This window comes from Jatropha curcas, chromosome 10 (assembly GCF_041381405.1).
Source record: "Jatropha curcas cultivar XTBG-Jc1 chromosome 10, XTBG_Jcur_1.0, whole genome shotgun sequence".
Classification (NCBI taxonomy): domain Eukaryota; kingdom Viridiplantae; phylum Streptophyta; class Magnoliopsida; order Malpighiales; family Euphorbiaceae; genus Jatropha; species Jatropha curcas.
The window spans coordinates 7,225,402-7,238,168 of record NC_143160.1 but is presented as its reverse complement, the minus strand read 5'-3'; the positions used below and the strand labels follow the sequence as shown (position 1 = coordinate 7,238,168).

Genomic DNA, 12,767 nt, shown 5'->3' with positions numbered 1-12,767 from the left:
TTAACTCCGTTACAGAAAGTTGCATACTAAGGCATAGCTTAGTAGTAATTCATATATGACTTGAATTTCCAAGTTCGAATCTCTTTCTCCCAATACTCAAATAATAATAATAAAAAAACTCATAATGGAAAGTTAATATGAATTTAAATTAAAATATTAGTTTATTTTAACAAATTATTTGTATATATAAACTTGAGTAAAAATAAATATGAAAATGAATGTTTGATTTTCTCCAAATATAATAATGATAAACCAGAATGGCTTCTGTAGAAAAAATTGAAATAATACTGATAAATATATATATAAAAAAAAAAACATCTTAATATTTTTCATTTTTCTGGAACCAACATAGTACTTTTGTTTGATATATTTCTTTTTCTAATCTTAATCTTTCAAACTCTAATTAGTAATTAAAGAGTAAATAACGGCATCGGATGAGGTAAACGATCAATTTCATCAACCAAATTTGCTGTTGGGTTGTTCTCTTCTCTTGTAGTGTCACTAATCACATTTTCGTGCGACAATTACTCATATTATTATATATATCTTCAGGCCGTCTTCCAAATTTGACAATTCAATTTCTCAGGGTAGGTGTGAAAGCTAACGTTACCAAACATTACCACTGTTAAAAAAAGATTATGTAACTCAAGATTTGTATCTTTACAATTTTTAATTTGTGAAGCGGTTATAATCTCTTTTTATATGTGATTTTTTGAAGCACCGTCCACTTATTTTTTTTCAGAAAGAGTATAAAGATTTAGGTCCTTCCAGTAACGTGTGCTTCTCGATGATCAAACTTATATTTTCACTTTTACAGAGATAAATATCGTTTAGTACTCTAATAACACTTCATTAGTAGACATGTCCCAACCAACGCCTTATTTCTAGACATAGAAATATGGTTTTGGTCTTTCCTTTGAATGATTCTTCTTTCATAGAAACATTATGTTCTCTTAGACTTTGATTAGAGTTTGAAAGTTAAAATAGGATCATAAAGGAATAAAATTTTCTCTTTGACTGAAGGAGTTGTTTTTCCTTTTTACTAATGAATGAAGCATGACTGGACTTTTACAGCATTATGATAGGATGTGAAAGCAATATCTTTTTCTCTTTTTGTTCTTGTGTTGCTTAATCTACGGTGAAAGCAACAGGTTAATTATTTGATCAATGACTCTCATTTGTTGTCACTCCACTAATGTACTATTCCCAGACCAATTCCATTTATAATTTTATTATTCAACAAAACAAATCATATTTTTGTTTTGTACAATTTTATTTGATTCAAAAGAAAATTATAAATCCTTTGAATACCATTCTGCTAGTTTAATTTTGTGAGTAAAGAATATAAACTAAAGAAATAAAACTTTATAAAAACTATTCATTTGAATATATATATATATATATATTTCACTTTTAAATTAAAATTAAAATTAATTAATAAAATAGATATCATAAAAAATGAAAATTTTATCAATGAAATGCACGAATTCCTCGTGTTCTATGAGGATTTCCCCTGGTTCTTCATTAGTAGTAAAGGATATTATTGGGTTATCACATAATTAATCACTGTGAATTGACTAACAACTGTTTTTCTATCATTAAATCCCTTTAATCCTTCTTATCAAAAACAAGAACATGTCATTGTCGTTGGGAAATCACTTTGTCAAATTATTTTGAGTGTTTAGGACTTTAGCTAACAGCAAACAACATTTTTAATAAAATAACCAAGATTCTGGACCCCACCTAAAAGCAACTGTATTGTTCATTACATTACATTACAAATCAAGCTTCACCTTAGGTTGCAAGTTCAAATCCGTGGAAGTGGCATAGCACAATAGAGATCTGATACATTTTCTACATTAAGATGGGTCTATACACTAGATCTTATTTGTTGAGCGGAAACTCGCCGCAAAGAAACCTTAGCACCACGGCGCAGCTGTTGCCAGTGGGTTACTCTCCTTCCCTTAAGTTTTCTTCTAAACCGATCTTACATGTTTTTGGTTGTACTCGATTACTCTACCTCTATTGCTCTTGTTTTATAATAATAATAATAATAATACTTTCTTTCCGGTTTTTCCAAAAAAAAAAAAAAAAAAAAAAAAAAAAAAAAAAACAAGTAATCAGAGGATTGCCAGTCTGTTTTGGCAGAATTTGTAAGTTAATTCCAAAAATACTTCAGCATTTGGAAAGCCAACTAATCAGAGCAACGGGTGACATGCATTTTATATGGAAACAAAACCATTTCCTCACCACGATCTTTTTCCATCTTCTAAACTATATAAAGGAATAACAGAAATATCATTGTCAAACACTATTTTATTTGGGTTAGCCGAATATTTAATATTGAATATTTTCATTTCATAAAAACCATCTTTCTGTTTGGTCTGATTCTTATTCCTTAGTTTGCAACAGACAACCATATGCTCCCTTCTTAACAAGTCATCCCATGAGAGAAAACCAGAAACGAACAATGTACTAATGATTCCCTTAATCATTCTGTTTCGAATAGAGATATCCATTTACTATATCAGTGACAAAAGAATCAAGACAAATCGAGGATACAGTACTGTTTACCTGGTAGGCAATAAATTTTTCTCCAAAACAAGACCCGACAGTTAAAAGGAGAGAAAGGCAATCATCATCTCAGTAGGTATGTGAACAGAAATGTTTAAAGATTTGACATTTGCTAGAAACTCACATTATATCATAAAAACGAACGAACCAAGTGAAAAAAAAAAAAAAAAAAAAAAAATACAAAATGGAAGGATGAAGGAGTAAACCTTCCTTGAGGCCACATTTTTCTGGTAGACCCACATCTATATTTGCATATCCCTCTGTGTACAACCCGATTCTGTTGATTTAACATCACCCTGTAATGGCAGGGTAGCTTCTATACATGAATTGGATTATTCGCATATACTAAAAGATGACAGCATACTAAAACCGCTCCACATAGATCATATAATCTCAGGCTTTCTTGAAGTTTACCAACCCATTATAATCTTCTCGATTGCCTCTTTATCACACAATCTTCCTTTATCACTATTCCTTCTTGTGTAGAGAGTCATCCCGTTGATCTGTGGTAGAATTTTACTAGCACTGTGGAGAATGCTTGGATCAATATCACGATCTCCTTAAGTAACTGTCACGTGCTCCTCAATGGATCCAATATATCTTCTTCTGATGGCTGTAAGCACTCTTCTGGGTTCGAATAGAAGTAATCCTCCTCCTTTGGCCTGTCTGGGATCACCAATCTCTTTGTCGGGTTCCCCATCCGATTTGAATGTGCTTCTCTCACAGCATAAGAGAACTCATCCCAGCTCAGCAACCCATTACTGTACCTGTCTATCAGATCAACCAAAAGCCTTCTGTCTAGTAAAATTGTCTTCTTGAACCCAAGGAACCTGAAGAAGCATTGGACAAACAGAGGTTATAATAGATTATTACCAATTTTATAAAGGACAGGAGAAGGAGAAGGGAATAGGTCAGATCAAACCACATTAGGAGAAATGTTAGAAATCTAAGTCAATTGACATAACAATGTTTCAAAAACCAACAAAAAGAAGACCATAGATTTCAAATAAGAGAAAGAGTCTAAGTTTGTTAATAGATCCACAGCCAGAATAAAGAACTCTGTCTGGATTTAGGGGCATACACAAATTAGTCTTCTGATTGAGACAGAAAATTTGGGATCTTAAAACTGGAAGGAATTTGAATTCCAAAAATTATTTATCTGAAGCCAAAGAAAATCACTAAATTAGTTTAAAATGATAAAATAATCTACTTTTTGGGGGTGGGGAAGGGGGCTGTTGATGAAGTAGCGGAAATATACCTCCGATGGCCTTCAACAACTTTAGCCATGTTTCCATCATATGTGGGCACAAAAATATCACTCTCCAATGAAACAAGATAATCTAATGCTGCCATCTGGGATGAGTGATTTTGAAAAAACCTAAGGTCTGATGGTTCTAACAGTGTTTCCTTTCTAACCTGTAAGAAGAACCGATAAGTCATCCATTAATAAAGGAAAGCCCCGAAAAGTACAAAGGTTATAAGCAGATGACAACAGTTTCAATCTACTAACCAGTTTTGGATAAGCTGTAGCAAGACTTGCCATTCTTCTTTCTCCACCATATATTTCACCTGCTGCAATATAAATTTGAATATTTGGATCAATGTCTAACGCCCTCAGTGTAAGAGCTGTTTCCTCTGGTGTCAAAGGGCATAATCCATCTTTTCGTTTTAAGTCAGAATTTATTATTTTCTCTTTCCACCAAGGATAAGCATATCTGTTTATATAAGAAAATCAAGTGACAGAATGACTATTAGATTAACATTTCAGGATATTAATGCCAAATAGAACACAGAGATCTGCATAGCACACCTCATTCTTGTCAATTCTTCTACTTCCTCATTGTTGCAACCTTGAGCGCAGCCAGAAAATGCCAGCATGTCCATTTCATATCTCAGGTGGAGTACTAAAAATGGACCATTCTGCCTAAGAAGCTTTATAACTCTTTTACCCAACTCCTCTATCTGAGAAGTGAATCTCAAAGCACCGAAATTTACTCGGCAGCGCAATTTCTGGATCTCCAGAGGTTGATGGTTATTTGCAAGTCGAGCATCAGTTCTATTAAGATGTAAAACTTTGTACTTCTGTATCAAAGGGAGAATCTGCAAAGAGCAAATACAGAAAATACTAAGTAAAAAAATATATACATAGATATAATAACAAACACATAAGTATAGAAAGGCCGAACATGGACATGGATCAGATGTTATAAATTTAAGCTAGATGGAGTATGTTTCAGAGTAACGTGTGGCAACTTTGGTATAAACCACAGAGGAAATAATGACAAAGTACAAACCTGGTTATGATAATAGGATATATCAGACCAACTAACTGGCGCCATGGTATAGGTCATCCCTAGTTCCATTCTCTTCTTCAGCCTAGGAGGCAATTCTTTCAAAATCCGAACCTCGTCTCTCAAAGATGTAATAAAATGATCTACATCAAATATATCCTGGAACTCACTGCAATAACAAAATATTCTTAGAAATGAAAATATATATTCCGAACATGAAAAAAGAGAAAGCCACTTGTACATATTCTGAACTAATAGCATTCAATAGCTTTAAATTCTGCATGAAAACAAGAATTACTCACCTGGGATCAGCCCAAAAGGAAGTTTTATCGAGCTCTGGTACTATAAGCGTAACATTCAAATACCTTGCAATAGCAACCATATCACAAATCTGCAAAGGATGAAAAAAGACAGAGACTAGTTACCAAATAAATGCAGAAACATCAAATGTAACAGTATGATCACACATCCTTGTATAAACATGACAAAGTGCACTTTGGTAACCACTCACCGCTGCTCTCATTTGGTTTAGACCTCCATTGCATGAAACCATGAGGTATCCATTGTTCTTATAAACTCCTAATCACAAAAAAAAAAAGGCCAAAAAAAAAAAAAAAAAAATATAGAACTTGAATTTAGAAGTTGCATCAATAATCACCAATATTATGAATAAACTTTACTGCAACCGCTCAGTTAGAAAATAACTCCATAGTTAAAACACAAAAGAGCAACAATCCACAAAACATGTCATGCTTCTAGAAGAAAGGTATCAGAAGCAATCAAGGTCTTCTAATGAATGGTCCACCAGAGAAGGTCTAGTTAGTATGCAGATATTCTGCTAATGGGATAACTAGCAGCATCAGCACTTCATTAGATACAGAACATGCAAAACATTTCATCAATTCATAAGCTTTCTAGTATGTCTCATTTCTAAATAACAAGCTTCTAGCTCCAAAAGAAACCATCCTGTGTGTTCTTGTGCTGAAACAAACAATCTAAAATGAGAGAAAGCGACAAATATCATATCCAAAAAAGCATCTTCTATCTAGCCAATAACATAAGGAATTATAAAAATTATATAAGAATCTCTCATTTTCTTTTCTTTTTTTTTTTTCTTCTAACTGTGGAAGGAATAAAATTTCTAATCACGTTTGGGGAAAAAAATGGCATTGCGATCACACAAATCGTACGATTTTAAACAATAATAACACCATTGATTGACTTACTCTTCGGTGGCAACACTCTAGCAGGCAAAACGGAAAGCTTCTCCTCCAAAGCAGCGGCGGATTCATGCGAAAAACAAGAAGGCCATCCTTTCAAAACCCTAGGTCCCCACATCTCACCGATCGTCGTCAATTGAACAATACATGTCCACAACAACACCGAAGTGGTGGCGCGTATCATCCACATCTTCATTTTCGACCTCGATATAGTCTTAACCTTCTCCACTCCTTTAACCATCCCCATATCCTTCTCTCTCTCTCTTCTCTCCCCAATTTCACCACTCTTTCTCTCACTCCTTTCTATCCTGCACATTTCTCTCCATACACTTACCTCTTCAAAACGACGAGTCGTTTTCTCCTCTTATCTCAATTTTTTGACAATGCAGGATTGCTAAGGGCAACAGACAGCCCTGATTTTGCAATGAATTCAATCACATCAACGGGAAATAAGTAAACTTCGCTTCTTCCCTTATTTTTCCAATCGGAATCTTCAAGATCCAAAATTGCCAAAAGTAGAAACAGATCAAGAACGAGAAAACAAAATCAATGCAAAAAGAAAATTTCTAATTTAACACATCAAAACAATATCACCATTTCCTTGTCGAATTATACAAATTCATTCCCCAATTTACCTTCAAAAACCTCAGTTCACTCTCTCATTACCCAAAATCATCAACTCCAAAACTCCAAGAAATTCCAATCAAATGAACCTCAAATTCAATTAAGATCTCGTCAATTCCCCGGCGAGGTAGATTGTGAGAACTCGCCGGAAACCGTCGCCGGCGTTCACAAAAGCATACAGACACAAAGACAAGAAAGAAGGGAGAGAGAGAGAGAGGGGGGGATTTATTATTACAACAATAACCAGAACGCGGTGTGGCTGAGATAAAAGCTAATTGGTGTGTGAACCGTACACCGTTTGATCACTCGCACATCCTTTTGTTTTTTTTTTGGGCCCTTTAATACACCATGGTTAACGTTGACGATGGTTTACGTGTTCACTCTAGTTAAGTTGAGACAATTCTCGGCCAATAAATGCTCGCCAGCTAAATGTAGATACGCTGGGACCCATCAGAATTATACATCCTTAACGTGGCAACTGATCGAGCCGTCAAAGAAGGGCACGTGGCTGTATGATATGGCCGGCTCATTAGTGTTCCGTATAATGGGTTGGTTTGCGGTTCGTTCTCGCCGTTGGATTCGTGGCATTTACTGTGTTGTCGATACGCCGACAATATATCACGAGAAATTGCTAGACTTTCGCCGTCGATTTGATCAATGGTTAAATACTGATCTAAGAAAATCTGCTCATCACATGTTTTTTATTTTTCTTTGTCTTAATTAAATTTATTCTTCACATAAAGAAATTATTATCAATAGATAACTTTTTTTTTAAGTTATAAGGTAATTTTTTTAAAAAACTTTTTTTTAATTAAATTTATTTTTTAACGTGAATACATATTTTATATGTAGATTTTCATTCTTAACAACTAAAACAATAAAAATTATTAGAAATTCATAATATTTATTAAAATTCAAAATTAAATAATTACGAATTTTGTTTAATATAAATTAATTACTTAAATTAAAAATACTGAAGATTTAATTTATCACATCAATTCAACCACATTTGGGACATATATTATATTTATCTGAAATATCATATTATTTAGAATGGATAAAAAATAAATAAAATAGAGACGCTGAAAAAAGAAAGTATCATAAGAAAATTAAATATATTTTAGATCAATTTTATTCGTCACCTTTATTAGAACGATTTACCTAAATATCATTTCGAAATAAATGTAGCAATATATATACAGATAAAAAAAAAAAAACAGAATGCCACAGTTATTTTAAATAAATCTCTAAATTTATTATATTTTTAACTAAAAACTTTGTGAAATGAAGTAGTATTCATAGTTACTTGATTTATGAATAATTGCTCACTGCTCACCTGACTCTAAATCAGAGACACCAAAACAAATAAATGCAGTGAATCATGAAATGTTATGTTGAAAATAGTAATTTATAGGATTAATTCTAAAAAATAGTACAAAATGAAAATTGATATACTGATTGGATTAAAATGAATTTTAGAAATACAATTTTGGTAAGCCAAATAATTTTCTTTTTTTATTTTGTCTATTTTATGAGTCGCTTCAAGAAAATTTAAAATTGATTAATTAGGAAGGTAAAAGACAATATATCCAGTTGGATAAAACTTACACTTACTGACAATAAATAAATTTATGATGTAAATAATTTTTTCCGAATAGATAAATATTAATTTAATTTGTCCTGGTGTTGTTTTACTTTTTCCTCTTTCTTCACGTTTTTCATGTTCTGTTTTTTCTTTTCTGTTATAAGGTAATTATTTTAACTTTCTCGAATGTTATTTTTTTGCATTATTTTGATTTATTTGGACAATTATGTAATTTGTTAAAATTTTTTTAAAAAATGATGATTTTTGTATTTAGAGTCTTGTAATGTGGTATGTCCTTATATTGAATTTAGTGATTTAAATTATATATTCATTAAATTTACAACTAGTTCATGTTGTCTAATTAGTCACTTTGAAGATTTATCAATCTCTTAATTTTTATTAAGATTTTTTATTAAATTAGCAAAAATAATTATTTTAATTATAATAATTGTATTTTATATTTGGAGGAAAAATCATACTTTCACATACTATTTGTATTAATTTGAAATTTTTAATGAAATTCTAATATATTATATTTAAAAATTAATAATTATCCTTAAATATTTATGATTAAGAAAAAATCCATTTTTTGAACAGTAAGTAAATTGGAGCGTTTATTACAGTGCCAAGCCAACTGTGGATATTGTACTAAAGCGGAACAGCCGTGAATTCCTGTCTGAGTGTCGGTTGCTCCGTGAAGACGGAGTTTAACGGCAGTACGTGTCAGAACGGTCGAGCAATACAAAGCGTAAGATTTCATGTAGGGCCAGGTGTCAGAATCTCGGCTCGTTCAAAAACTTGGATCCAGATTAAGTTTGATTAAGACTAGAAGTGAACATCACGGATGAAGATCGTCACGCGCCAATCACGCTATGGGAATAAAAGCCGGCGTCAAAGCTTAGCTGGCCGACAATGAAAATTGGATTTGTACTTGATTGTGAGAGAGTGAACTACACGTGGTCGAAGGGGATGTGGGTGTGGAGAGACGGAGTCGAGACAAGTGCAAGGGTTTAGCCTCTCTCCAGTGAGGTACGGTACAATGTCAGGCGTCTTTTCCATTGACACCAAAATGTTCCTTTCATTGCCTTTTTTTTTTTTTTTTTTTCATATTTTTGTTATATTGAAAAGGAAAAGCTTATTAGTGTCAAAAAAAAAAAAAAAAAACATGAGAGCTTTATCAAATTTTATTGGCTAAATGAAAAAAAAATTCAAAATTTAGGCTTTTGGCAAATATGTTCGACACTTATATTATTGTTAATTATTATTTTAGATATATTTTTATTTATCAACTTACAGTCTTATCCAAAGTCCATTAATTTGTTACTTATTCGGAAGTTAGTTGGCCTCACAACATGTCAGCTCATATTCACATGATTAGTTAGTCATTTTTTAATCGGTTACTCTTGCTTTTAGAATTTTTAAATTGAAATATTATATTGTTGAGATAATCTCATTTCCATTTCACTACAAACTTGAAAGAATTTAGTATAATACCAACAACAACTTTAAGGTCCATCAATATCAAGTATGTTTTTCGCTTCAGGAGCTGCATCACTTAATTGCACACAATCAAACTCTAGTCGAATGTTATATTTAACAATAAAAAATGAGTACAAAATAGTTAATAAAATTAATAGTATCGATTAAATATGAAAAAATTATATGAAATGTAAAAAATTATAACATCTGTGAATTCAAATAGTATTTTTTAATTAAAATCAAAGGGTTTAAATTACACCTTGATAGAAGAAATTCTTTTTTCTTTTAAATGGTAAGTTTTAAAAAAATTAAAAGTAAAGGTGAGGGTAACTGTTGGCCAACTCTAATTCCCCCATTCACAGTATATAGATATATATTAAAATAATGATTAATTAAAACTTATTTGTATAAAATAAATATTGGAGGCAATTGGCGTTTTTACAAAGGGAGAGCTTATGAATAATTTAGCTTTCTTAATTTGGTAAAAGAACCAAAGTGGAAGCAAAAGGAATACTTAAAAATGGGTTAAAATATAAATTTCAACTTTTGAAATTATATATTTGCAAATTAATATGCAAACAATGAATAGACAAAAATTGGAAGCAACCATCCAATATTTTCAAAGGTGTGAAAATGAGGTAATGAAAGAAACAAAGACTTTCAATTATTGGCATATAAAATATTTAGTGGAGAATGACATTTGGATTTTGGTGAACTCCAAATATTCTATCTTTCTCTCTCTATTACAATATTAATTGCAAGTGTTGATGATTTCACAACTCAACCAAATAGTACTTTTTTTTCTGCTACAAATGGCAAGGAATCAAAGCAAAAAATTTGAAACTTTCATTGCAACAAAAGACATACAACACCTAAATTGAATCTCACTTTTCTTTTCTCCTCACATGGAGAATGAGGGTTTTCTTGCCTAACCATAATAACTGCCATTGGACATATACCCAAGCTAACTTATATTTTTCCTTCTAATGTAGGGAATTCCAATTCAAATTTTGATAGGTATAACTGAATTCTAATTTCATTATTTAAAAGAATATAAATAATTCACTTGATTTACTAAAAGATCAATGAACTCTATTATTTACCAGCAGTAAAATTTTATATCTGATTTATATGAGTATTTATATTTATGGTTTAGTTGGTGTAAAAATTATTGAATTTCATACTTAATTTCACTTTATATAAATTGTATTATATTAATTTTGGGGGAAATGCATAAAGTCAGCATTTAATCTCATTATCTTGATTGGTCCCATATTTGATGGTGTGGAATATTTATCTTTGGTTAGAGATCTCTTGTATGCCATTCTTGGCCATTTGTCTACATTCTACCTTAAGAATACAGCTGTTTGTTTGCATTAGTACTAATCTTTAATCTCCAACTTCAACTTAATTAAAGTAATAGATATTTGAGTTTGGAAGGGAACTAATATATATATATATATATATATAAAGATTGCACATGCATGTACAAAAAATATTGCAATCCAAATCAACAATTATGAATTGCAATGCTTTGAAGAAGATTAACGGAGACTCATAAGAGTAAATCATGTTTAATCTGATTGGTATTTTCATTTACGTGATGAAAGAGAGATTTTGAGTTCGAATTCTCTTAACCACCACAAGTTATATAAAGTAATGATTTGAGTTCGAGTTCAAGTTATTGCATAATGAATAAAGTTTATCTTTTCATTTCCTTATTTCTAGCAACCGATAAGAAAAAGTTTCATTATATCTCAAACTCCAATATCCAATCTTCTGAATTTCTATTAGTTAGGACAAAAAACATCAAATCAGCAAATGCCTACGAGAGATCAGAAAAAAAAAAAACTTCTAAATAGATTTTAATATTGTTAAGGAAAATTAAAGGATTTTAGTAGCATAAAACATTTTCTGCTCTGGAATTAACTCTGTAAATAATGCTACCCTTTTAATATTTCTTTATTTAATATGCCTTGTTATCAATAATTATTCATTTAATGCTTTATTGAAAATGCATGTAATATCAATATAGAGATGTATTTTCAGAAAAATGTAAATAAGAAAATTATTGTTGAAACAGTATTAATTATCTTTTCTTTTATAATTAAAGATCTAATCCGTAAATAATTAAAGATCTAAAATATTCTATTTCTTAATAATATTTTTAAATCAAAAAATGAAATGAAAAGCATAAAAAGAAAATTAATCACGAACAAAACCAACTACCATATCATGTCTGTCACAAGAAAGGTAGACACTTTACTGAGGGAGATGTCCAATCACGAGACCCATACTAAAGAGAATGATGTATTATAACAAATAGAATAATCAAATTTTACGTGATTTTTCTTTTTTTTTTATATATATATACACGTTATTTTTGCAATATGCGGTGTTCCCACCTTTTATTATTATTATTATTATTATTATTATTATTATTCAGGAAAAATTTAATAATCCTGAATAACACCCCAACATGGTAGAATTCTAAATTTTGAAATCCTTACTTTCCAGCAAAAATAATCCTGTTATTTTATGAAAATGATAGAAAAATGAAATTATTAAAATAAAGAAATTAAAATTGTCGGTGAGCATAAAAATCATAAAGATTTGTAGGGTAGTCGAGTTCTAAATAGACACCAAACAATTAAATGGTAGAACCTTCAAATCCAATCTTTAATGGAAGTGGGTCTTCCTCTTCCATCAACCAAATCATGACTGAGACTGTATTTTTCTTGGATTCATTTCATGAGATAAAACATTCTGTCTATCTCAAACGCAATACATTGCCAATCAATACCAGAAAGAAAAAACTAGAAAGATTTGACATTTGAATTATGAGCATCATATTTTTACACTCCAATTGGATATTTTAATCTTAATGCACATACCACTTAATCACACTGGGAAAATTTGCCTCTGTATTAAATTTTGTGAACCTCAGAAATTGGTACACATCATATCCTCATAAAAGCATATTAATGTTCTAGC

General features: G+C 31.0%; 1 protein-coding gene across 1 annotated transcript; it reads right to left on the bottom strand.

The window, feature by feature from the left end:
* Window positions 1–2,615: 2,615 nt before the first annotated feature.
* Window positions 2,616–7,015, bottom strand: LOC105640674 (rhamnogalacturonan I rhamnosyltransferase 1). Its single transcript, XM_089715346.1, has 8 exons — window positions 6,092–7,015; window positions 5,377–5,444; window positions 5,168–5,256; window positions 4,869–5,034; window positions 4,385–4,674; window positions 4,085–4,289; window positions 3,833–3,990; window positions 2,616–3,404 (listed from the first exon to the last, which is right to left on the bottom strand). The coding sequence occupies exons 1-8, from the start codon at window positions 6,399–6,401 to the stop codon at window positions 3,146–3,148; spliced, it is 1,545 nt and encodes a 514-aa protein (XP_089571472.1). The 5' UTR covers window positions 6,402–7,015; the 3' UTR covers window positions 2,616–3,145.
* Between the last annotated feature and the right edge of the window lie 5,752 nt (window positions 7,016–12,767).